The 27845-nt window shown below is 38.5% G+C and overlaps 1 protein-coding gene across 1 annotated transcript; it reads right to left on the bottom strand.

Moving 5' to 3' along the window:
* Nucleotides 1–11513: 11513 nt before the first annotated feature.
* LOC141607741 (cytochrome f-like) lies at nt 11514–18062 on the bottom strand. Its single transcript, XM_074427092.1, has 10 exons — nt 18049–18062; nt 16735–17602; nt 14970–15035; nt 14738–14805; nt 14444–14557; nt 13420–13518; nt 13154–13232; nt 12390–12478; nt 12200–12284; nt 11514–11603 (listed from the first exon to the last, which is right to left on the bottom strand). The coding sequence occupies exons 1-10, from the start codon at nt 18060–18062 to the stop codon at nt 11514–11516; spliced, it is 1572 nt and encodes a 523-aa protein (XP_074283193.1).
* Between the last annotated feature and the right edge of the window lie 9783 nt (nt 18063–27845).

Raw genomic sequence — 27845 nt, 5'->3', positions numbered from 1 at the left:
GCCAGTGGAGTTGGAATAGGAGATGTCCTAATCCAAGGCCAGAGACTTGTGGCCTATTTCACTGAGAAGTTAAATGGAGCCAAGCTGAAATATTCAACTTATGACAAGGAGTTCTATGAAATCATAAGAGCTCTTACACATTGGAGTCACTACCTAAAGCCTAAGCCATTTGTGTTGCATTCTAATCATGAGGCCCTGAAATACATCAATGGCCAACACAAGCTGAGCCATAGGCATGCTAAATAGGTAGAGTTCTTACAAGACTTCAACTTTTCAAGCAAATATAAGGAAGGGAAACAAAATGTGGTAGCTGATGCCCTGTCAAGGAGGCACTCTTTGTTGACTGTCATAAGTAACAAGGTCCGTGGGTTTGAATACATGAAAGAGATGTATAAGGAGGATCCTGACTTCTCTGAGGAGTGGATTACTCTTACAGAGGAAGATTCAACTCCGGGCAAGAAATATATGCTGCAAGGAGGATTTCTGTTTCATGGTAACAAGCTGTGTGTGCCAAAAGGATCCTATAGGGATTTACTGATCAGGGAAGTCCATTCATGAGGATTAGGGGGACATTTTGGGGTTCAGAAGACCTTAGAGATCTTACAGGATCAGTTTTATTGTCCTAGAATGATAGGTGATGTTCAGGCAGTCCTTAGAAGGTGCTCAACATCCCAGAAAGCGAAGAGCTCCTTCCAAGCAGGACCCTAAACTCCACTGCCTGTCCCTGATAAGCCGTGGGAAGATGTGAGCCTTGATTTCATTGTGGCACTACCTAGGACACAAAGAGGCAAGGACTCAATCTTGGTGGTTGTGGATAGGTTCAGTAAGATGGCTCACTTCATAGCCTGCAAGAAAACTGAGGATGCTGCTAGTGTTGTTGAGCTATATCTCAAGGATATTGTGAGGCTCCATGGGATTCCTAAGACTCGAGGTGGTTTGAAAGCCGGTGGCTTCAACTTACCTCACTCATTCGAAAGGATGAGATAGGTTGGTCCTACTCTAGAGGATCAACCTAGTTTTCTTACCTTATCAAAAAGAAAAATAATGGGGTTCCTAAGACAATTGTGTCAGACAGGGATACAAAATTTATGAGCTACTTCTGGAAGACCCTATGGAAGCTACTGAAAACAAAGCTCTTGTTTAGTAACTCCCACCACCCACAGATAGATGGCCAAACTGAGGTCACTAACAAAACTTTGGGAAGGATACTAAGGTGTCTAGTTAGCAAGACTTTAAAGGATGGGATTTAAAGCTAGCAGCAGCTGAATTTGCATTCAACAGAGCACCATCTAATGCTACTGGTCACAGTCCTTTTGAGATAGTCTATGGTGTTAATCCACTTATGCCCTTAAACTTGTCTTCTGTTCCAAGGGGAGAGCTCAGTCCTGATGCCAAGAGAACAACTGAACAACTGCTAAAGCTACATGAAATTGTAAAGAAACAAATTGAAAGGTCTAATGAGCTGTACAAGAAATAATCCAAGAAGCCTAGAAAGAAGAAGGAGTTTGAGGCAAGAGATTTGGTCTGGCTACACCTCAGGAAAGAAAGGTTCCCTTCCAAAAGAAAGAACAAGCGTATGCCCAGAGCAGATGGACCATTTGAGGTCGTGGAAAGAATTGGTCCAAATGCTTATAAAATTGACTTGCCAGGGGACTATGGGGTTCATGTTACATTCAATGTGGGTGATCTCAGTCCATTCTATGAAGACTCTGAGGGGGAGGGAGGGCCCAGGCTTGAGGTCAAGCCATGTTCAACCGGGGGGGTTGTAGCAGGAGCTGATATCCAAGCCAACAATCTTTTAGAGACTGATAAGGCACAACCAAAGCACACTCATATTTTGCCAGGGATGTCAGGCAGAAATCAAACCAGCAACAACACTCAGGCAACCTCATCTGCCAGTACAGTCTCATCAGGCCACCAGAACAACAGCCAAGCTAGCCACCAACGGCCACCTTGGCCAGCTAACTCTCTTTTCAACTAATATTAAATCAATCCTAAGGAGCCAGGGACCAATCATAAAGAATTCCACAGAAAAATCAAAACTGAAAGCAAGTTACAGGTGGGGTAATTCAAATAAAGCAAGATTGCCATTTTTGGCCAAACAGGTGAAAACTCTCAACAAAGAAAGCACTGGCTTATTTCAGCATTTATAGATAAAGCCTTGAGCCATAAAAGATGCCTGGACCAGTGCCATTTTGACCTTCAACAACCAGCCAAGGAGATACAACAGTCAAGAGGACAACCTGTCACTATCAGCCTGCAACTCTTTTGTTCTATTCAGTTTGCCTTAATTTTCTTTTGTACCCGTTGTAATATAGTCCCAATGTTCTTGTTTGTTTCCTTAGTTTAATCCTGACCCTTAGATGGAGTTGTCTAGGGTTTTTCATGTACTGAAAACTTCACAGGAAGGCCTATATAAGGACCATTCCTGAGTCTGTTTTACTCAGACTTTGATTAATGAAAACCTTGAGATTTCTCTCAAAAATTTGCAAATCTTCTAACTTTGCTGAGTCTTAGTTATAAGTCAGACTTAATAATACCTTGTGCTTGCTAAGGTGTTGATTAAGGATCTGTGGTGCTAGTTAGAGCAGGTCTGTGCTTGCTTGATCTGTTTTGAGTGCATCGTCTGATTGAGCTCGAATTGATTTTGTGCTTGCTTGAACAATTCAGTCTTAATCTCCCTAAATTATTAAGTTTAATCTTTGTGCTTGCTTGAGAGTAAATTTGATAATTATATCCCCTCTTAAGTCAGAAAATATCACAAAAACAGTCACAAGAGTGACACTGAGGAGACTGCCTGAGAACTAGCCTGTTTCAGTCTGGTTTTCTATTTACTAAAAATACTTAGATTGCGTTTAAAATTCTAAGATTTGGCACAATTTAAGTTTACCATTTTAACTAAATTGTTACCAAGTTTCACAATTTTTCAAGTCCATTTACTATTTTTACAAAAATCCTCAAGTTTATGGCATTCCTTGAGATTTGTTCTTTGTCTGTTTCAAGGATTGTCCAAAATTGTGTCTGTCCCCATAGTTTACACTTCATTCTCTATGCACAGCTATGTCTTTGATGAGGTTGAGAGATGAGGTGGGGAAGATGGGGATTCATGTGATACAAAAAGGGGATGTTATAAGTGACTTGACAGTGGAACCAGATCTTTATGATGATATTTGCGGGAAACAGGATTTGGATCCTAAGATTGAGGAGTGGAGGGCTGGAGTAGACAAAGGGACGGTGTCTCGGTTCTCTATTCATACAGATGGCAGTGTGAGATTTTATGGTAGATGGTGTCTTCCTAGTGATGAGGAGTTGAATAATATAATCGTGACAGAGGCTCATTGCACACCATATTCAGTACATCTAGGTGGTGACAAGTTGTATAAAGATGTGAAGAAGACTTTCTGGTGGCCTGGGATGAAGAAGGAAACAGCTGAGTTTGTGGCTTGATGTTTGACATGTCAAAGGGTCAAGGAAGAGCAGCAACGACCACAAGGTAAGATTCAGTCTCTTGAGGTACCTGAGTGAATATGGGAATCTATATCTATGGATTTTATAGTGGTTTTGCCGAGGAGTCAACAGGGTAACAACATGATATGGGTGATAGTTGACCGTTTGACCAAGTCAGCTCATTTGTTCCGATGAAAGATACTTGGACCAAGATACAGTTAGTTTTGGATTATAGGAAGCATGTGGTTCGTTTGCATGGGGTGCCTAAGGATATCGTGTCACATAGAGATGCGAGATTCATATCACGGTTTTGGAGAGAGTTGCAGGATTTGATGGGAACTACTTTGAAGATGAGTACTGCTTTTCATCCTGCAACAGATGGGCAGACAGAGAAAACTATCAGGACCTTAGAGGACATGTTGAGGGCTTGTGTGATGGAGTTTAGTGGTAGCTGGGAGGATAGGTTGGATCTGATTGAGTTTTCTTATAACACCAGCTACCACAGAGTATAAGGATGGCACCGTTCGAGGCTTTGTGTGGGAGGAGGTGTAGGAGTCCGATTTGTTGGGATGATAGAGATGAGGCCATGGTTTTAGGACCACAGATGGTACAGGAGATGATAGAACAGGTTAAGCTGATCAGGCAAAAGATCAAAGCGGCCCAAGATCGACAAAAGAGTTATGCAGACTTACACCGCCGTGACATAGAGTTTCAGGTTAGGGACAAGGTTCTTTTGAAAATGTTTCCTATGCGTGGGGTTATGAGGTTTGGTAAGAAAGGGAAGCTGAGCCAGAAGTTTATCGAACCATATGAGATTTTGGATCGTGTTGGTGAGGTTGCTTGCCGGTTAGCGTTGCCAGCGGCTTTGGATAGGGTGTATAATGTGTTTCATGTGTCACAGTTACGGAAGTATGTGAGCGATCCTTCACATGTGATAGAGGTGGAGAACATAGAGTTGGATGAGTCCTTGTCTTATCTTGAGGTTCCAAAACAAATTCTTGATCGCAAGGTTCGGAAAACTAGGAACGGGGAAACAGTGTTGCCTAAGGTTTTATGGTCTAACCATGAGGTTGAGGAAGCTACTTGGGAGGCGGAAGAGGCTATGAGGGAGCGGTATCCGTCTCTTTTTTATCAGGTATATATGGTTACGGAGACGTAACCATGTTTCTTTTAAGGGGTAGGAGTTGATCGCATAAGGTTTTGGTATGGTCTATGTTGGTTTTGGTAGAGTTGTTAGTTTTTTTGAGTCGGTTTGAGATTTAGTTTGGAGTTTTGTTTTGAGTTTTTAGTTGCGTTGTTGTGTCGTGGTTGAGTTAGTATGTTTTGTTTTTGTATTTGGGTTGAATTTCGAGGGCGAAGTTATTTTTAAGAAAGGAAGACTGTAATACTACGGTTTTCTATGTCTATGGGTACTCGATCGAGTGGAGCTTACTCTGTCGAGTAAATATGTTTTTATATGAAACAGTAGTCTGCCTGATGGGTACTCGATCGAGTACGTGTGACACTCGATCGAGTAAGGGGCACTCAATCGAGTATGTCACTTACTCGATCGAGTAAGTTGGTCTTACGGGTTATTTTAGCCGGGTTTTGTTAATAACGTGTGATTAATATTTAAGGGTTTCGTCATTTTTCTTAATCACTTTTCACTTTTCTAAAAAACCTTTCAAAGATAGAAAATAGTACGTTATTTCATTCTTCGCGTTAATATCAAATCCCAAGGGCTAAGATTGTCGGATCGTCGTGTTCTTTACGCCGTTGAGTTCATCGTGTCAAGGGTAAGATTCTTGTATAATTTTTATACGGCTTTGTTGAGTTTGTTTAAAACCCTAATTGGGTAGAATTGGGGCTTTTGGGAGTGTTACGTTGTTTAGATGGTAATTGTATGAATATGTGATTATAGGAGGAGGTTTCGTAGAGGAGCATTACTGATTAGCTGCTTGTGACGGTCTTGTGGTTGCTTTTTCCATGTACGGTTTCCATACTCGGTTATTGATTACATAGTGTTGTTGATGGTTGTTTATTGTTGTTGATTCATATCGTATTAGAATTGGTAATTGGTGATTGTTGTTGTATAATGTAGTTGGTTGTGATTGTTTGTCTGTGGTTCTTGAGGTGCGTCCTCGGCTGAGTGGAGTCACTTGCGGGAGTGGCTTCACGCCCTTGATTTGCCCTCTGTGAAACCCGCCACAGAGGGGATGTGCACATTTAGGAACATGGGTTATCACTCGAATGAGATGATCGGGGCTTAGGTGGGAACGGTTGCGGTCCCCCACTGGCTGTGTGGAATACTTGTTGCAATGAGTATTCTGGCAGGACTATACACTTTAGTGTGTAGTCAGGTGTGTGGAGTTATGATGGAGATTGGATAATTGTGTATTGATTCTGTTGTATAGTTTTTGTGTAATCAGTAACTGATCCTGTTTAAATGTTTTGAAAACTATGGTGATTCATTCGGGGGTGGTGAGCAGTTATTGAGCAGGTATAAGATGGACGCGCATGGGATAGCTGGGTTGAGTTGCCACGAGATGTCTAGAAGTCATCCGCTGTGTCTTAAACATTTGTTTACTTTAGTTGGTTTGACAGTTTTGGGAAACAGTTGTATTTTCTTTAACAGTTTCTGTATTAGACATGTATCGTTTTAAATTTACTTAATAAAGTACGTTTCTTTATTTTCTATTTGATATACATTGCCTCGGGTAACCGAGATGGTAGCATTCACATGCCTTAGGTGGTCCTGGTAAGGCACTTGGAGTATGGGGGTGTTACAGCCTTACACAACGTCCAGCTATACCAACGACGTATACAACAGACATTCAACAAAAAGGTCAAACCCAGGAACATCAAAGAAGTCGACTTGGTCCTCAAGTCGGTTCGTGCACCACTACCCGTCGATCCAAGGGGGAAATTCAAACCCAATTGGGCCGAGCCATACCTGGTCAAGAAAATACTTTCGGGGGGCACAGTGAGACTGAGTTACCTAGACGGGGACATTTTCATAAACCCGACCAACCTAGACCAACTCAAGAAATACTACCCTTGAAACCTGGCAACCAACAAACCTCTCCCTAGTTTCACAACTAGTGACCACAATATCTCTTTCAAGTCAAGTTCCTCAACGCGTTCTGATTTGAAATTGCATGCTTTACCGAGTCAAAGTTACGGCACCTTGCCATGTTTCAAACGACCTTTGATCTGTCAAAGGGGACATCCATTTGCACTCAAACCAAAAACCTGAACTACGAACATGGTTTGATTTCACCTCTTCAAGTGGATACGTAGGCAATCCTTTATTACACAAGAAGGATACAACCACAACACCCAAATAAAATTAACAAAACATTCGACAAACTACGATCATGGTTTGATTTCACCTCTTTAGGTGGATACATAGGCAGTCCTTTTCTTACACAATAAGGATACAACCATCCCCACAAATAAAAAAAATCACCCATATCAACTTCCAAAAAAAAGGAGTCTTTCTCCCTTTTCCACAAAAATACAAAAAAGAAAGCCTTTCTCCCTTCCCACAAAAATCCCCTTACACAAGTGCAATGTTTAGGATAATTCAAACCGAATTTCCTTAACAAAATGGATGAAAGAAACAAGCGTTCACAACTCTTTTAACACAAGTAATCCTCTTATTTAATTAATAATGAGAAGGATTACAAATTTGACAACAAATAAGGCTAAGCAAGTCTACAACTTGTCAAAGCTAGGATGTCGACTAAGACATCTCACACAGTAAAAGTAGCACAAAATACACAATACATAGCTAGTACAACATAATAAAAACTCACAAACACTATTACAACATAATAGTAAAACGGGTAATGGAGGACTTCATTCTTCCATTCTAACCTTGCCTTTCCCCTCGGGGTACATCTTCCTCTTGCTCTTCTTGTTGGCCCGCCTAGCATGGACTTCCTCTTCGGAACGGATCCTCAATGGATCTACAACGGCGACAACCTCCGGTCTGTTGCATGACCCTATACTCGGTCCTAGCCGAGCCCATACACGGCCCACTATCTCTTTGGGACCCGAGCTTCTCCTCTTCGGTGTCTCACTACATCCGGGCTAGCTCCATCGGCAAAATCTACAAAGAAGGCACAGTTGGCCTTGCCAACCTCTCTATACTTCAAGTCGACGACCTCGTCCTTTCGAGATTTTGACCTTTCCTCCAAGGTTTGAGCTCTTGATCACTTGACATAAGCAGGAGTCACCCACGCCGTGGCAACAGGGTTTGGCACCTCCCAAGTCGGTCGAGTGACCCACCACCTTTCAAAGACCTCCACAAGCTCCGAGTTCCGGAAAACACTCTCTTGGACGAGAGTATCTTGAGCGGGCACTTTTTGTTGACGCCCCATTTGCCTCATGAGCATTTCGGGATAAATGAAAGAAGCAACCTTCAAGCCCACCACCATCAAAGAACAAGAGCAAGCGGTCAGACCGAGCAACCCCATGAAGGACCTCAAGTGCCACCACGGCACCACCCAACGGATATGAGGACCACCCTCCTACACCAATCTTGAGGTCCAATAGGCCTCGGCGGATGTAAAACTATCTGAGTACAACTTCTTCCTCATAGTAAAGTGACGGAAGGAGTAAGAAGAAGAATCGGTCGGAGGCTCTACATACCTTATCCTCTTCAAGAGCCACACTTGGAGGATCCTTGGAGATTCGAACGAAGGAGCTTCTCCACAAGAGCCCTTCTTGTCCAAAGCTTGGATGATCTCGCCGAGCACCAACCATGATGGATCCCAACCGTGCTCCATTTGCTCAACTATGTGCACAAGGGTCATACTACCATACCATTTTGACCCCTCCTTCTTCAAGGCATCGACAAGGAGATACGCATGCACTAGGAAAAAGGCAAGAGCCCTTCTCCTAGCCACCTCCGAGACATTGACATCCAACCGGTTTGAGAAAATGTTGATGAGAGCCAAAATATCCACACCATGGGGAGCAAGGAGAAAGTTCACTTGGCTCATTGACAAGCCCAACCTTGAACGAAACTTCTCTTTGTAACACAACAGATTCGGAGGAAGCACCGGAGTACAACCCGGCCATCCACCAATGGCGCCTACTTCTTCGGCAAGAGAGCAAATTTCACCTTTCGGGAAAACGAAAACATGATGTTTCGAATCCCAAAACCGAGAGCATGCTTCAAGGAACAAGGATTGCACCTTGACTTGACGAACCACCAACAATTGACCAACTCCCATTACAACGAGTTGATACTTCTCGGGAGGCGACAAATCCCGACACCAATGCCGCAACCTATTTTCGAAAGCATCCATGAATTATTTTGTGGAAGAAGAAGAAAGGTTTTCGTAGAGATATTTTCCGTGTTTCGGATGATGAAATAATGAAGCACAAATGTCCCTATTTATACAAAACAATCAGCGCTTTTTTCCAAAAAGGGGGAAGCTCGCTTTCATCGCCAATGGCCTCGCGCCTCTTTGGGCTGGTCCTGAGGATCTACACCTTCATTTGTCCCAATCAAGTTGTGTTTCTTCCTGGCACATAGATTCTCTCGCCTCAAGGCTCGCGCCTCTTCGGGATTATCCGGAATTTTTGTGTTTTCTCACACTCACATTTCCTTGTTTTCGCGTTTTACGAAATCCGACACGGTTTCCATGACGCAGCTTTAAACATACGGATTTTTCTCTTCTTTTTTTAGGGGGGAAGGGCTAGTCGCCCCGATCCGCAACAGATCGTTCCTATGTCAGTCGGAAATTCCGAAAAAATTTCAATTTTTCGCATTTTCCACAAAAATCGACAATTGATAACACAACGTCAATTTTCTTCAAAATTCAAACTTTTGCAAATCCGAGTTTTGATCTCGCAAAATATCAAAATCAAATACACTCGCAAAAATCTCTTTTGAAATTCATCCATGACGGTTTGAGTTTTAGTTTTTCGAGTTACAAATCAATTTTCGGCAAAATTCGATGCAATTTAATTCAAACACGAGTTAATTACTCAAAACTTCAAATCAACTTTACTAGAAAAATCAGTAGAATTGAAGGATATGTTCAGCAGCCTAGTCAGTTAGTCTAGCGGATTAAAGATGACTGTAAGAGACGCATGTTAGGAGTATTCCAAGGTGATATGAAGTAGGTTGATAGGAATTGGTGTTTGATGGTTGGCATTAAGTGAATGTATTTTGTATGTGTTAAGTTAATGTTGTCATTAGTTACAAAAAACAGTGCTTCTAGCTGGTGTAATGGTGTCCTTTTTGGGACTGTGCTATCAATATTACTAACATTCCACGAAAAAAAAACTTTACTAGAAAAATCCAAACGTGGCGGCGGGTCGCAGAAATTTAAAAATTTCTTTTCGATTTCATTTTTAACTTCGAGTCATCGTGGTTGTTTTTGTTTTCATCAGATGTTTTTGCGTGTTTATGTGTGTGCATACGTGCAACTTGTTGCCTGTTTGCTACACTAACAATGCAGGAACAAATGCCAAAGCAAAGGGGAATCAGCCGATGACCGTGCTTCTCCGAATCACAACACAAAAAAAAAGCCAAACACGAACAAACTACGAACCAAAAACACATATATACATACCGCCTCACGCAAAATACATCCAACACACGTTTGATACAAACGACTGACAATACAAACAGGATTCGGTACAAGTATTTATCATACAGAGACTGGCCTAAAACAACGAATTGGGGGCTATCCGCCACCTACCGAACCAAGCACTCCCTATCCTTCTGATCGGAAAAGAAAAGGAGCAACATGGAAAAGAAAGGAGTAACCGCGGAAGCAGAGGTGGTTACCATGACGGTAATACCTCGTTCCTACTCCGTAACAAAAAAAACAAAAAGTGCCTGGCAGATTTCGGACGGCATGACAATCAGAAATTGTGACTCAATGCATCACCCCGACGTTAACTGCCAATTGTCGGAATTCGGCGATGAGAAGGAGCCACGACATAGGGTGTCACCCCGATGTTGAACCCCAATTATCAGAATTCAACAACGATCGAAGACGGTAACGCAGAATGATGCACCCCCGTTGACTCCCAATCTTCAGACGTCTGAATCTCTGCAGACAACAGCCAATGATCAACACATGATCAAAGGCTGGACAAAGGCCACCAGGGAGAAACACAACTCGACAAGGACAAGGCAACAGCCATATCTCCTCTTCCTGGGTCATCCTCCTCCTTTAAAGCCTCAGCAACTGTTGGGCCCAGAATTACCCTGCCTCATCAGACATAAGTCAGGCGACACTCAAGGCCAAGCCTGGACTAAAATCATCTATGGAAAGACAATTAGGACACCTGATCAGGCATCAACCAGGAGGAAAAGACAGGACATGCACCGAATAGGCCTGGCCTAAAAAGATACCACATCAGTGATAAAGGCAGCATAACTGAAGCAAGTCAGGCAACAAGGGAAGCATGGTCAAGCTGTAGAAGAAGAGTTCCTATAAATAAGGAAGACCCATTCAACACTCAAACAAGAACATAGAAGAATTGACCAAGCAAGGCTAACGACTGGAATTTAGCAACAGTCTATTAACCACTTCCGGGTAAATAGGGCACAAGTCCTATTTACCAGGAAACCCTAAACTGATCTGGAATGGACCGTTGGCAAGCCACTATAAAAAGGAGAGAATAAGGAAAGAAGACACACAATGACACAATTACTTACTCGTACTCTACTCTAATATTTACCCAACAAAAGATCTTAGCATTATTATTGAGCAGCCTTATTAATTATTTTGCCTGACATACACATTCCCTGTCAGGCTATCTAAAGTCATAGTGATAATCCCTCCTGGCTTGGTGCCCGTGGTTTTTTCCCTTATTCCCAGGGTTTTTCCACGTATAAATCTTTGTGTCATACTTTTTAATTTATTTTCTTATTTGTTTAATTATATTAGTCAGGCGATTAAAATTGAGTTAGATCACCCTGCAAAATCTCCCCTGGCAGGACATTTTCTTCGTGCAAATTCCTGCTAAAACAATTGGCGCCCACCATGGGGCATCTAGCTCAAAAATAATCAAAACCAAAAACGAAATAACACAAAAACAATTCCAAAAAATGACTAGAGATAGCATTGAACAACAACTGGCTGTCGCCTAGCAACAATTGTTGGAATTGGAAGAGCTGAAACAGAAGATGTCTCAGGCTGAAGCTGAGGTTATGAAACTAAAGGAATCAGAATCCAATCTGAAACAAAGGCTAGGAGACAAAGCCTCAGGCTCAAAATTAAAAATTCAGCCTGGCACACCATTCTCTTCAATCATCAGGAACATTGATTTCTCCAACTTTGGTACTCCTACTCCATCAAAATAAAGAGCAGGAGAAGGTGATACAGACTCAGAAGAAATCCCAAACGAAGAGGCTATACCAGATCAAACTAACACAGCAATAATGATGGCCATGCTCTAGGAAATCCAGAAACTCCATGAGAAATTTAAGAAGATCCCTGGAGTACCCACACCCATTGAAGAAGCAAATCCAGAGAGTTATGCTGACTCACCATTCGTGGATGAGATAGCAAGGATAGATTTACCAAAGAAATTTGAGGTTCCATCAATGAGAATTTATTATGGAACTACAGACCCACTAAATCATGTAGCCTACTACAAATAAAGAATGTTGGCAGCCTTTATACCTAGTGAACTACGACAAGTCTGCATGTGCAAGGGATTTGGAACAACCCTGAATGGGCCTGCCCTACAATGGTACATAAATCTACCAAATAGAAGCATCAAGTCCTTTGCTGACCTGATAAACTCCTTCAACCACCAATTCGCCAGCAGCAGGGAACTTGAAACGAGATCTAGTGATTTGTACAGGATTAAGCAAAAGCCTGGCGAATCAATCAGAGCAATCATGACCAGATTCAACAAAAAAAAGGTATCAATTCCCAGATGTGATGTTGGAACAGCTGTGGATGCTTTCAGGCAGGAGCTACCACTGGATAGTGATTTCTGTGATGAAATGACTATAAAGCCTTGCCAGACCATTGAAGACATCCAGGCATTGGCTCTTGGCTATATCCGGCTGGAAGAAGATTAAAGGTTTCAAAGCAGACACTACTGACAACAGTTCAGGATATGACAGGTCTAATAGGAAAAGTTCCAATCACAGAGGAAGCAATTCCAGGCCATCCCCTTATACAAGGCCTGACAACTCAGAAGTCAACTATGCACACGAACAACGAGGTAATTCCTATCTTTATTCCCCTATTCAAGAATATAACTTCTCTGTTGACACTGCAGGATAATCAAAAGGCTTGACAACATGGGAGACATTGTCAAGTGGCCAAAGAAGACAGACAACCCCAACTCAAGGAAAGACACAACAAGGTGTGTGAATTCCACATGGACATAGGACACACAACAGAATAATGCCTGAGACTGCGCAGGCAAGTGGCTTACCTGCTAAAGAAAGGCTACCTAAAAGATCTGATGCCATCAAAAAGCAGGGAAGAAAATGGAGCAAGAAAGGACCAGGAAAGACCACAACGTGACCTACCTCAAGCACCACCCATCTATGAGGTTAAGTTCATAAATGGTGGATCTGAGATCCGCGGCCTAACCAGCTCTGTTGCAAAGAAAATAGCCAGGGAGTCAAAAATGAAATCTCTTTTAAACCCAAAACTTTACCTCAAATTACTTTTGATGATACTGACATGCAGAGAATCCCTGATCTACATCATGATGGCCTAGTCATTACCATGCAAATAGGAACTGCACGTGTCCTAAGAATTTTAGTAGATGGGGGCAGCTCAGTCAACCTGATCATGCTTGACGTCCTGAAAGCAATGAAGATTGATGAAAGCCAGATCATAAAGAAATCAAATTTCTTGGTAGGATTCAGTGGTGAAACGAAGAACACTCTGGGAGAAATCTACCTGCCAACATACGTGGAAGGAGTCTCCTCATATGAGAGATTTAGAGTCCTGGATTGCCTGTTATACTACAATGCTATCCTAGGCAGACCATGGATCCACAATGTCAGAGCTATACCTTCCACTTACCACCAGTGTGTCAAGATACCAATAGAATGGGGAATAGCAACCATTAAAGGTGAACAAAAGTCTGCCCAAGAATGTTATACTGAATCATTAAAGCCTTCCAAGGTAGGTAACTCTCTCGCCTTGCAATTATAGTACCCTTTTCAGGAGCACTTATGTGGCAGAAACCAAAATGGAAACAGATTAAGTAATTTTAGACCCTGAGTATCCTGACAGGCATGTACTGGTAGGATCTGATGTCCCTGACAATATCAGACCAGAACTAGTAAGTTTTCTTAAAGATAAATTTTCATGTTTTGCCTGGTCCCACTTTGATATGACTGGTATAGACGCCAACATTATTACCCATAAACTGAATATTGACAAATCATTTAAGCCTGTGCAACAGAAAAGAAGGAAGTTTGCCCCTGGACGCAACTCTATTATTAATGAAGAAGTGGACAAACTTCTAGATATGGGAATGATCAGAGAAGTCATGTACCCTGAATGGTTAGCAAACGTGGTTGTGGTACAAAAGAAAAATGGCAAGTGGAGAGTTTGTGTAGACTACACAGACCTAAACAAAGCCTGTCCAAAAGACCCATTCCCACTTCCTCATATAGATGCAATCGTAGATGCCACAGCAGGGCATGAACTCTTAACATATATGGATGCCTCAAGTGGGTTCAACCAGATCAAGATGCACCCAGTTGACCAGGAAAACACTGCATTCATCGCGGAAAAGGGCATATATTGCTACACAGCAATGCCCTTTGGTCTGAAGAATGCAGGGGCAACCTACCAATGCCTGCCTGGTCAACATGATGTTCAAAGATCAAATAGGTGATGCAATGGAGGTCTATATTATTGACATGGTGGTTAAATTAAAAAAGGCTGAAGACCATGTAAAAGATTTAGAAGTAGCCTTCAAAATCCTGGAAGAATTCAATATGAAGCTCAACCCTTCCAAATGCCACTTTGGAGTCTCTTCGGGGAAATTACTAGGATACATGGTGACAAAGAGAGGGATTGAAGCCAGCCCAGAACAAATAATAGCCATCCTGGAATTGGAATCTCCCAAATCAGTCAAAGATATCCAAAGATTAACAGGAAGAGTTACAGCCCTGAACAGATTCATATCCATATCATCAGAAAGATGCAGATCCTTCTATGACCTCCTCAGGAAGAACAAATCATTCAAATGGTTGCCTGAACACGAAGTACCCTTCCAGGACATAAAAGCATACCTGACTACTCCTCCATTGTTGGCTAAGCCAAACAAAGGAGAATCCCTGACGGTTTACTTATCTGTCACTGAAACAGCAGTAAGTGGAGTCCTAACCAAGAAGGTTAAAGGCCAACAACACCCTGTCTACGATGCAAGTAAAAGTCTCCAGGATGCAGAAACAAGGTATGGACTACTTGAGAAATATGTACTTGCTTTAATTATATCATGCACCAAACTTAGCCCTTACTTTGAAAGTCACCCAATAATTGTCATGACCAACCTGCCTATCAAATCTGTCCGGAGAAAACCTGAGCTTTCAGGCAGAATGGTAAAATGGTCCGTACAACTAAGTACTTATGACATAACCTTTGAGCCTAGGACAACAATTAAATCTCAGGCATTAGCAGACTTTATGGCTGAATTCAGCCCCAACCTAGAACCTGACCTCATAAAAGAGGTCAACCACCTAGACACCCGTAAATTAGGCCAGGAATGGACCTTACACGTAGATGGAGCAACAAATATGAGAGAAACTGTCCTAGGATTAGTACTAAAATCACCACAGAGAGACCTAATTGCTCAGGCTATTAGTTGTGAATTCAAAGCCACAAACAATGAAGCTGAATATAAAGCCCTGATAGCTGGACTCAAGGTATGTATAAAACTTGGTGTGACAAACCTCAAGGTAAAAACTGACTCCCTTTTAATTTCGAATCAAGTCAAAGGAACATATGCTGCAAAGGATTCCAAAATGATTCTCTATTTAGACTACGTCAAAAACCTTTGCAAAAAGTTTAGTTCATTTGACGTTGATTAAATACCAAGAGACTTGAATACTCAGGCTGATGCCTTAGCCAGCCTGGGTCAAATTTCAGCCCTGCCGTGTTTGATAAAATACCCATTGTTCACCTGCTAGAACAAACCATTGAAAAAACCGACCAAACTTGTCCCATCAATGAGGACACAAATTCTTGGACCAAACCATACTATGATTGGTTCTTATAGGGAACACTTCCTAAAGATAAGAATGAAGCAAGGGCCCTTAGGATCAAAGCTTCCACCAATACTATTATCAATAACATGTTTTCGCACGTGAGGGGTTATTTCTTGGTTTCGTCCAGTCATTACTAACTTGATTATTTTTAGATAATAGTAGATAGAAAGAACGCTCGTAAGGAGTCCTATTAAAACCAATAAATATAGGCCTGCCTACCACCCACACCAGAATAAATAGAGTTTTCCGAAAAAACCTGCTAGTGGAGGAAGGCCGCCTAGGGATAAGAGACATAGGGCTAAAGAGAGAGCCAAAAAAGGATCTTTCGTGTATAATCCTGCACAATCTCGAATGTTATCAGTTCCGGTACGTAGACCAAATAATACAATGCAAGCAAAAGTTCCTAGATTCATGGAGAGTTTTAAAAATTTATTATTGACGCGCGATAGCAATTGCACCTATTAAAGCAACTAAAAGAATTATTGAAATGAGTTCAAAGGGAAGAAAAAAATCTGTTGATAAATGAATTCCGATTTGTTGACTAGTAGTTATCAAATCTTGTTCTAGAATCTGGTTTGATTTTGTAGTCCAAATAATACCATACCATGAGGTATTTAGAGTAATAATAATTAATGAAAAAAAAGACTTGTACAAATCAACGAAGTAATGTTTCTTGCGCGTTTCATTATATCAATGGATTCCCGTAGTATAAAATCCTTCTACGATACATTTTTTTTACAATGACTGATTAGGGGGATCAAATGGTATAGTTCGTTTGTTGGTAACGTGGAGGATTACAATTATGACTATAGCTTTCCAATTGGCTATTTTTGCATTAGTCGCTACTTCATCAATCTTACTGATTAGCGTACCCGTTGTATTTGCTTCTCCAGATGGTTGGTCAAGTAACAAAATTATTTTATTTCCCGGCACATCATCATGGATTGGGTTAGTTTTTCTAGTGGGGATCCTTAATTCACTCATTTCTTGAACCTATTTTTTATAGATCCAAAAATAACCCCTCCCCCTGAATTTTTTTAGTATAAAAAAATCTGATGAATTTTAATAAAAAAAGTTACGATCTTTATGTTGATAAATCCACGAATATAGAAATTCATTTCGGACAATTGAACTTTCTCAAACTGTTTCTTTTTAAGAACCAAAAAAATTTGTGCCAAAATAACAGATGCAAAGAAGAACAAAAGACCTTGTACGCGTAATGGGTCTTGAAGGACTATTTCCGCGTCTCCCTGACCAAATCCACCCACATTAGGATTACTCATTAATGGTTGATCAAGTTTGATAGATTCACCCTCTGAAACAAGAAGCTCTGGTCCTGGAGGGATAATATCAACCACTTCACGTCCATCAAAGGCATCCGCAATGCTTATTTCGTATCCGCCTTTTTCTTTTCGTAAAATTTTCTTTACTATACTTGTTGTTGTGGCATTATAAACTGTATTATTACTCTTGCTTCCGTCAGGATAAATCTGACCCCTCCCTCTGTTACCACCTACATATAGAGGATATTTTAAAAAGTAAATATCTTTCTTAGTAGCAGGGTCCGGGGAAAGAATAGGAAAGGTTATTTCACTATATTTTTGACCAGGAATAGGACCTATCACAATAATATTTTTTTTATTGGGATGGTAACTCTGAAAAGAAAGATTTTCGACCTTTTCTTTCATCTCTGGAGAAATACGATCGGTTGGGGCTAATTCAAATCCCTCGGGTAAAATAAGAACAGCCTCGACATTCAATCCTCCTTTCTTGCTGTTAGCAAGAACTTGTTTTAATTGCATATCATAAGGAATTCTAACAACTGCTTCAAATACAGTATCCGGAAGAATCGCTTGGGGAACCTCAATATCCACGGGCTTGTTAGCTAAATGGCAATTGGCACATACAATGCGTCCAGTCGCTTCTCGCGAATTTAAACGAAATGCACTAAGTTAAATCAAATAAAAATGGCAAAAAACAAGACATGGACTGGCAAGATAAATTAAGAAAAAGTATTTTGTATTGGTTCGACCCGTAGTCACATATGAAATCACGGACGGTATCAATTTAGCAACACTTTTCCCTCAAGATCTGTTGCAAGAAAGGGGTAATGTGCAACTTCGAGGTTTCAATTATATCCTTTATGGAAATGGCAAAGTCACTCGGGGAATTTATGACACAAGTATTCAATTAGTACGTACTTGTTTAGTATTGAATTGGAACCAAGACAAAAAAGATTCTTCTATCAAAGAGGCCCGTGCTTCATTTGTTGAAGTAAGGACAAATGGTATAATTCGAAATTTCCTAAAGATCAGTTTAGTGAATAGGACTCTTTCGTATATCGGAAAAACAAATAATCCCCCCCTTTTTTCTGATGATGGCTTAGAGTATACCAATATGAATCCATTTTTTACCATTTATTCAAAGCCAAACTTCAACAAGCATTTAACCCAAATCAAGGAACTGTTCGTATGTCCGAAATGAATTTCTAGATTCGTGGATTTATCAACATAAAGATCGTAACAAGAAGATAATTCGTATTGACAATTCTTTGACAATTTTAGACTATCAATAAAAAATTCTTAAAAAGTTTACTTATATTTTTGTCTACATTTACAATAAGTCTGAAATTATTACTTTAATTAATAATACATTACATTATTAGTTATAATATAACTATCGCGAAGAAAACTATTTGACTTTTTCACCTTTTTCAATCGAAATTGGAATGATGTTACTATTATCATCATATATCATATTTCAATGTCATAGAGTGGATCAAAAGTTTTTTATTCCAGAATATAATTCGACTAGATACTAGCCTAAGCAGAAAATATAGCGAAAAAATATAAATGAAAGGAAAATTTATTCTAGGGGGATTCCTTGCCTTCCCGGTCTTCGACACACGACAAGTAAAGTATGCTTAAGCTTAAAATGCCTTGTCGTGTGTCAAAATAATAATGAGTAATGAGTCTTGATTAAATTTGTCAAAGACTTAGGAAGAATTTTTCTTTTTCGTTATTTAACCTTTTTTTAGATTTATTAGTTATTTATTATTATTGGTAAACGTATAATTGAAATTAAAAGGAGTGGACAAATTGAGGAAATTAAATTTCAATGGATTCGTCTCTCAATCCAAATACTCGAATTGGACTTACCCTTAAAAAAAAACTTTTTTGAAAAAGTAGAAGGCTTTTAATAAAAAATTCATTTCGAACAGTTAGCAAGAATGATTAATATATTCAAGATAATTACGTATTTACAAAATAGCGTCTCAATTCATCCTATTTCACCAGATCCGGGATGTGATATGGTTCCGAAGGATGAACCGGATATGGACAGTTTCGATGTTGAAAAAGTCTCAGGCTGGACCTTACCTGCGTTGCCTGGAACCTCATGAAGCTAAACAAGTTATAGAGGACATACATGATGGATACTGTGGAAATCACAAAGGTGGTAGAAGCCTGGCTAGGAAAGTTCTAAGGACATGCTACTTCTGGCCAACCCTCAGAGCTGATTGCATAGCTTACGGCTCCAAATGCGAAGCCTGCCAAATCCAATCTCCTTTCATCCACCAACCATCAGAGCTACTTCACTCCATCTCAGCCCTCTTGCCATTTATGAAATGGGGAATGGACATTGTAGGCAAGCTACCTCAAGCCCCTGGACAGAAAGTCTTTATGCTAGCCATGACCTACTATTTTTAAAAATGGATAGACGCAGACTCATACAGGCAAGTCAAGGAAAAGGATGTCATATCATTCATCAAACGCAATATCATATGTAGATATGGAATCCCTTCAGAAATAGTCTGTGATAATGGTACTCAGTTCATGGGAAAAAGGACAATGGCTTTCTGTGCACAATGGAATATCATCCTGGTAACCTCCACGCCAGGCTACCCAAAAGCCAAAGGTCAAGCAGAATCCAACAACAAAGTGGTAATCAGTTGCCTTAAGAAAAAACTTAAAAGAAGAAGAGGCAGATGGGCTGAAGAACTCCCCTTAGTCCTATGGGCTGATAGAACTACACCTAACACATCCACATGCCGAACCCCAAACTCCTTGGTCTATGGCTGTGAAGCAGTAATCCCAACAGAAATCCATATACCAACTACCAGAAGTAGCCTGAATACCATAGAGAAGAACAGGCCACTATTGCAAGACAGCCTGACCTTGACTGAAGAATTGAGAGACGCAGCCAAGATCAGGATAGCTTCCTACCAGCAAACAGTAGCAAGAAGCTACAATAAAAATGTGAACATCAAGGTGTTCAAAGAACGAGACTTGGTCCTACGAAAAGTCTTCCCCAACACCTGTTGGAGTTAGTGTCCTCCACAATAGTGCGTTTACATAATAAATCTCATTAAAGGAGTATCATCAGATATTTAATTATTTGATCCTCGTCAGTTGATTAACGTAAATCGATAACGGTTGGCTGACTAGAGTTTGACGTTATTGTCGTGAGACGGCGGTGATCAACTGACCCCTTTCGGTCACACCTATAGGAACGAACCCCAATTGACAACTAATTAGTTGTATGAGATACAATTTATTTAGTCCCTTGATTTATAGACTAAAAGGTTAGTCAATTATTTTTAGAGAGATTTCGAGTTGCGAACTCGAGGCACGGCAGTTATTATTTAATTATGCGATAATTGAATAATAAATTTTGGGAGACGGGTTTTAGTTAAGTAATTGTTAATACACTAAAATTGTACTAATTGATTAATGTGATAAATATTAGTACGTAAATAATATGTGTAGCGGTACATGTATATTTACAGAGTGATTTGAACGAATTAATTATGGAAGTATTTAAACATGAAACGATGTTTAAAATAAAATTACACGTATTTGTGCGATAAATATAAAAACCAATATGGACCCGTAAATGGGCAAGTGGACCGTGTAAATGAAGTTAGTGGATGATTATAATAATTTCACTTTTACTTGTTTTTCTTCCATAAGTTGTCATAACATCTTTGTGCATGTGACAAAAGATTGGACAATATTTAAACAAATTGACTCCTTCACTCCATCAATTCCACCCGCCACTTCCTCTATAATAAGACCAAATTGTTTTTCATTTTCTACACTTCACTTGTACATTTTTGCATGTGATATCTTTCTTGGTCTTCCTCTCTCTAAAATTAATATACATCTTTACTAAGAAATTAGTAATCAAATTTTATTACTAAGAGTGTTATTAATATTACAAATATTATCAAGGGAATAATTTTAACGAGTTTCTAGTAAAATACTTGTTAGATTTTTGGGTTGAGTTCTTGGGTGCATCTTGAAGGAGATCTTCTCTTTGAAGATTTGTTAGGAGGATCATCCTTTTGTTATAAGCTCAAGAACAATCAAGGTAGGAGATCTTGATTATCCCAAATACTACCATAAAAATCTATGTAAGGATATTGTTTTTCCTTAACTTTCATTTTTATGCTTTTATATTTGCATGCATGTTACATAGATTACTAAAATGATAAATTATGAGATAATTTAATTTTTATTAGAGAGTCTAATATAGATCTATGATATTTCAAGTGGTATCAGAGCTTAGGCTTGTAATTTGCATGTTGATTTCAAGCATATTAATGAATTATGAGATAATTTATAAAAACTCAAAAATTGTGTTAGAAGAGGTTTTAGCACGAAATTTTTGGGGCATGCACACCTACTGATCTCAAAAGATTTGTGGTAAAATTTGGTGATTTATGAATTTATTTTGCTATTTTTAATGATTTTTGGTAGAAAACCGAGTTAAAATGCCGTATTTTAGTTATAAATTGAATAAAAAACTGTTAAATGATGATTCGGGCCATGGAATTTTTATGGTATTTCATGCATGTTTTCTACTGATTGTATGCAAAAGGTTGAAGGTTGGTTTGAATTGTTTGCATGTTTATTGATTTTATGAGATAAAAGTCGATAAAAGTGAAATAAATTAATTATAATTTCGAAATAATTGATTCTGCCCTTTATAAATTTATGTACATTTGATAATATAATTTAAATATTAAAAGTGTAATTTAAAATATGTTTTCACCTTGTTTTTGATGTTTATTGGTTTTGGTGGTTAAAAACCGATAAATATCAATCTTTTTCTTCATAAATTTTATCCGGATTTTTGGGGCATTTTTTCTGACATTTTGTTGTTCTTGGGAGTGTTCCAGAATACTTAAAATTTTTGTTTCAATTATTTGGGTAATTTTTCAATTATTTTGGATTTTTACTTAAAAATTATGATTTTACCGATTAAATTAGCAAAATATCACCAAATCAAACTAGTTATTCATCATAAAATTAATGAGGACTAATTTTGAGGTTCAAAATAGTTTAGACATTTAGTTTGGACTTAAATGAGATTTAAGAGTTGATTATTGATTTTTACATGTTAAAAATCGATTAAATCCACAAAACCCGAGATGGATACCAACGATTGATAGATAGAGCGATTTTGGCATCATTTTACAGCATTTTAAGCATATATATTTAAGTTAAATGAATTATTGTCATTTATTTAAAGTATTTATCTTGTTGTACCTAGTATGGCCTAGTTTATTCTAATCGTTATTACCCGAAATGAATGGGAATATCGATTTGTTTGTAATTAAATACGATCTCGTATCATCGGTTTGTAATTAATTAATAGTTTTATTTCTTTTTATTAATTAATATATAATAGGAATAGATATGTAATTCAATTGTAATAGTTATTCTTACCGGCGTTTCCAAAAGACGGATTACATCGAGACGGAGTCTATTTTTGGAAGGTGTTCCAAATCCCTAAAGAAGAAGTTACTTTCGGAATGAAGAGGCAAGGGACCAAGGAGTTGGTTTCCGAAATATAATAGACTAGTTTTTATTAACTAGGTGGCCATACTAGGATTTATTCATATGCTTACTTGTTTACTTGTTTTTATTTTTGCGCATGCCAAAATCGCCATTCACATGCATTTTATCTTCGCGATTGTCAATTCACGTCATTTACATTCGCCAACGTAGTTCACTTATTGGGAATTTATGACTAAATTGACAAGATCTCTCACATAACTAAAATTGAGATTAGCCTTACCAATTAGTAACACCTATGAATCTCTTGTTCATTAGAGCCACGCTCGCCCAAGCGGGGTGTTCTCTTTTTACCTTGAGTAAGTAGGGTGGTAAGCGGTTATCACACGCCAAAATTGGTTGGACTCAATGGGATATAAGACGGTCTTGTGTTCCGAGGCTAGTAGATGGATTTAAAGAAATTCGTCGACCAAGAGTTCTAGAGGTAGAATTAGTCAACGTGACTTACAGAATTTACACAATTATGGGATGTTTCGCCCAAGCGATGCTCATTTTTGTTTAATATTTGGGTCTTGGAATCATTTATATAATTTAGTGGGAGATCATTATATAAATGTTAAAACTTGTTAAAGATGTTTCACAAGTAAAATTAAAACATTGAATGTTAATTTTTCTTATTTTTCGTTCATTCTCATATATGTATGGCATCGCGCACTTCATCCTCCTTTCTCTATTTATTGTTATACTTGTTTCATTCTTTCATAGAAAACGGTTTCTTTGAAGGAATTAATGATTGGTAACATGATTTACCAATTCACCTACATAAGCTTACAACGATTTTTGCGGTTATTATACAACTTAATTAACGTCCATACATATTAAAAAGGGGTTTCATGTTACAAACTCATATTACGAGTTTAAAAGGAAGTCACATTTTATCAAGAGAGTCTTAATTTCGGAAGTGACACCTCCATCATGATGATGACATATTAGTTTTAATTACTCAAGTGTAATTCAAAAGTTTGCGAAAAGAGTTTCCAAAAACACTTATAATACTCCAATATGATACCGTCAAATGGCTCACTTCGAGAAAGGCCAAATCAATTGTTTATGCGCTAAAGAGTTTAGGCATATGATAACAATTGAACGGTTAGGTAGTCAAATTTCGCAAGAAGTTGAGATTTTGCCACATGTTGCACTCACTTTATAGTAATTCACTCTTACTAAGTGTATAAAATATCACGAATGACATGAAGAGAGGTCTTCATGAGATTCATTTTTGCTTGAATGAAGCAAAGAGAAATGTGAAAGTGAGTGGGAGTTAAGAAGAATCAACCCGAGATGTATGCGAAAGAACAAAAGTTGAAAGAGACATCTACTCAATGGATAGGCTAGTTCCACTATCTTGGTATGAGATATCAAGTATGGGTCATTTCTTTGTAAAGAAGTTTACATGAATTGATAAAACGTAAGACGTCTAACATAGGACATTTTGTATCGAAATGGTGCTAGAGTAGCAATGATTTCGATAGGGACAAATGTACTTAAATTTGATTTTAAAAGAATGTAAGTATCTATGTTTATACATAGAAGGCATCACTCATGTGATTTAAAACAAAATGTTGTACCTACTCCTATGATGACTTGGTGGTTGGTTTAGACCACTCAAGTTAGAGGAATTTTACATTCTTCACGAAAACTAAATATTATACTATTTTGTAGATTTTAATGTCTCTAATTCGGTGAACCCAAATTGATCAAACCTCAAGTAAATTCGTTTACACGAATAAACGATAAGCACATCGAACAACCATTTGATTATGAGTCTTATGGTATGTGTGCATGTATTATGTTTTCGTTTGCAGAAAAGAAACACAATAGTGAGGTGATTGACCATATACATACAGATGTGTAAGGACAATAGTTGGTTATATATATACTTCGTTACTTTTACCGTAATGTTAAGTAGATATGAAAACCTCATATCTATTTAATAAGACATAAAAGTACTTTTTTGAAACGTGGAATTTTTTCAAAATGAGGTAGTAAACCAATAGCACGTCAAGATCAAGATGTTGATCGGAAGTTTCAAAGTAATGACTTTGAAGATCAAATGGGTAATATCAAGTAATGACCTTGTTAATTACTAAGAAGATTGTGAACCAGTTCACATAATACCTTCTCCTTGGGACACCATAGAGTATGGTGTAGTCAAGTATATAAACCGAACTTTATGAGATATAGTTTGAGGGTTTTCGCAATTTTTGTAAGCTATTTTCTCACTAAAAGTTTAAAACCCGACTATAATAGCCTAAATGACTCCATATGAGATATGGATAGGGAGAGTCCCTAACTTGTCTTTTTATACATTTGGGATCATAAATGTTTATGTTCAGAACCAATTTGTATATTTGTGAGGGTTATCCAAAATTGAACCACTTGGTTTTTACTCCTCCAAAACGAGAACAAAGAGTTTGTGGCTCATAATACTGTCTTTCCAGAAAGATTTTCATTTTCTGGAAGAAAGAGTGGGAGAAATTTTGAACTTATGGAAGTCCAAGACCCACAAACTGAGTATAATGCAAGAAGACGTTCTTTATTGTGGCTCAGTGGTTATAAGGAGATCATTTTGCGATAATATTGCGTTACTTTTCAAAAGTGACGAATCTTAAACCCTAATCAAAGGCTTTTCTATAATATGAACTCTATGTGATGGCATGTCACCATGCAATTCGAATTGATATCCTTGCACACGATGCGATAAGGAAGGAAACACGAGATGTTTTCGAGACTTGATTTAAGGTGAATACTTTGGTTGGTTACCTTGATCTTGTCGTTAAGGTTACATAAGATGTTTAAAATTTGGGCTTGTTATAAAGAGTTTGTGACAACCCAAATGCCTTTATCAATTCGTATGGTCTTAGCAATATAGCCTCTCATGAGGATGAGTTTAGGCAAAAGGATAAAGAAACTTTCTCCTTGAATGTATCTTATGAAGGGAGAAGTTTTGTTGATGTTGTCAATGTTAAGAAGCCTAGCATGCTTGAAAGATCCCTTTTTGTGATTTATATACGTCAAAGAGTTGGAACTTTGGGTTCAATCATGTAGTCTATCAAAACGGTATTACTCGAGTGTCGAGATAACATGATGATACATGGAGTTTAGTGGGAGCTAAAGTGAGTTTCTTAGTCTAAAATATGTGCTTGACATATTATTGACTAGAAATGTAGCTAAGGTGATATTTCTTAGTCTAAAATATGTGTTTGACATATTAGTGACTAGAAATACTGTCGGGTAAATACTTGAGAGTATTATGGCGCATCTTAAATATCCGGATCTAATGAGATAGATCTCCATGGATACTAGCACCTTAGTCAAGAGACTTATGTGATAAGATTTTTGACTCGTTCAAGTTGTTGAATAAATTAATATGATCTTTTTGCTTCCGCTGCAGGATCTATTAAATATGCTAAAAGCTGCTCTCGTCGGGACTTATTATATTGAGAATATGAGAAGTCATTACCAATAATTTCCTAGTGAGTGTCACTAGATAATTATCAAGAGCAACCTTGAGTACTTGAGAAGCACTGAGGATTTAATCTTGTAGTTTGGAGGAATTTGTAAATTTTGTGTAAAAGGATTACACGGAAACATTCCTATGCTTATAAGATGTTATGGGCCTCGTTAAGGAATGATTAGCATGTAAGAGTGCTATGTGCATAAAGAATAATATGTATAAGAAGTTATACATATGTGTATAAGAAGTTATACATGTATAAAGCAAACATGTATGAGGAGTCATACATAAAAGATGTCATATGAAGGATGTGTATGTATAAGTGTTATACGTACAAATCATGAACGAAAGCTAAGTACATTACAACATCCGATGTTGTAAGAGAGATAGTTGATAACCGGAATTTAATGGGACTAGAGTAGTTCTGTTAGCCGAATATCGTATCCCAAAAGACTGTGAAAACAGTGGGAGTGTTTGACTGGCTTTAGAACCAGAGTCTAAAAACTTATTTAGACGTGTACTTAGAAATGTTCTATGTGATGAAAAGATTGCATAGAACAAAAGAAAATAGCAATGGAAATTAGAGTAATGCAACTGTTGCTTATCCTCTAACCAAAGCCGTAGACGTGATGGTTATGTCATCTCAATGTGAATTGAGGAGTATACCTTAATTGCTAAAGATCGTTATGTAAATATTGGATAGAGTATTGATATTTACATAAGTGATGATCGCATTCATTATTAGAGTTTCTTTAAGAACTCAATTATTCAGTTTGACTGAAAACATTGAATACCTTGTTTATCTGAATAAGTTGTGGAGACAATGTTGAACACTATTCAAGTGAACAAGATGAACATTGTATTTTGTCCCTAGTCACTTAATTAGGTGACGTCTTGGAGTGACTAGATTGTAAGTCGATTGATGGTTGTTCAACGCCATGAGGTCATACGTGATGACTAGTCGATTACATAGGCAGAGTGTGTGACACTTTGCCGGACAGTGACCATTTAGAGAGTCCCTAAGTTCTATTATAGACGCCTGGTCATGGCGGGGATCTCTAAGATGTTCTAATGAGTCGATTCTTTTGACTGGAGACTATTATCTGAGCAAGTGCAGTTTTCGAGTGACTTTGGTTTTTGTCCTAGGTCGTGCTGTGAATGGAGGCCAAAAGGGCATTTACTAGGTCATGGTGATCTGTATTGTGCAATAGGATAGATATGGCATACAGGAATTGTCCACCCACGTTGGGTAAACTATATCTCAAGGCCACTCGAGGAGTTAATGACTACAAATGCGTAGCCACGCTCGGAAGTAATCTGTGAGAGAGTTTTTCGGTCAGGTAGTCACACTCCCGATCGAGAAAACCACTCGCGATATGTTCATGTGCAAGTGCGACCTAAAAGACACATTGCATTAAGTGGGAGATTAAAACGGACAAGAGAATTGGTAGCGCACACCTTGTGTCGGACAAGTGGGAGATTGTTGAAGTTCGTGTCCTCCACAATAGTGCGTTTACATAATAAATCTCATTAAAGGAATATCATCAGATATTTAATTATTTGATCCTCGTCAGTTGATTAACGTAAATCGATAACGGTTGGCTGACTAGAGTTTGACGTTATTGTCGTGAGACGGCGGTGATCAACTGACCCCTTTCGGTCACACCTATAGGAACGAACCCCAATTGACAACTAATTAATTGTATGAGATACAATTTATTTAGTCCCCTTATTTATAGACTAAAAGGTTAGTCAATTATTTTTAGAGAGATTTCGAGTTGCGAACTCGAGGCACGACAGTTATTATTTAATTATGCGATAATTGAATAATAAATTTTGGGAGACGGGTTTTAGTTAATTAATTGTTAATTCG

The sequence above is a fragment of the Silene latifolia genome, chromosome 10, assembly GCF_048544455.1.
Source record: "Silene latifolia isolate original U9 population chromosome 10, ASM4854445v1, whole genome shotgun sequence".
Classification (NCBI taxonomy): domain Eukaryota; kingdom Viridiplantae; phylum Streptophyta; class Magnoliopsida; order Caryophyllales; family Caryophyllaceae; genus Silene; species Silene latifolia.
This window is presented reverse-complemented; position numbering and strand designations above follow the sequence as displayed.

Bases quoted from the DNA above. Each gene is read 5' to 3' on its own strand.
- LOC141607741 (XM_074427092.1), bottom strand. The intron at 14,558-14,737 runs GTAAACCGTCAG...GAATCTGTTCAG, and splicing joins GCTGTTTCAGTGACAGATAA to GGCTGTAACTCTTCCTGTTA. The intron at 13,233-13,419 runs GTCTGCCTAGGA...CATTGCTTTCAG, and splicing joins TCTGACATTGTGGATCCATG to GACGTCAAGCATGATCAGGT.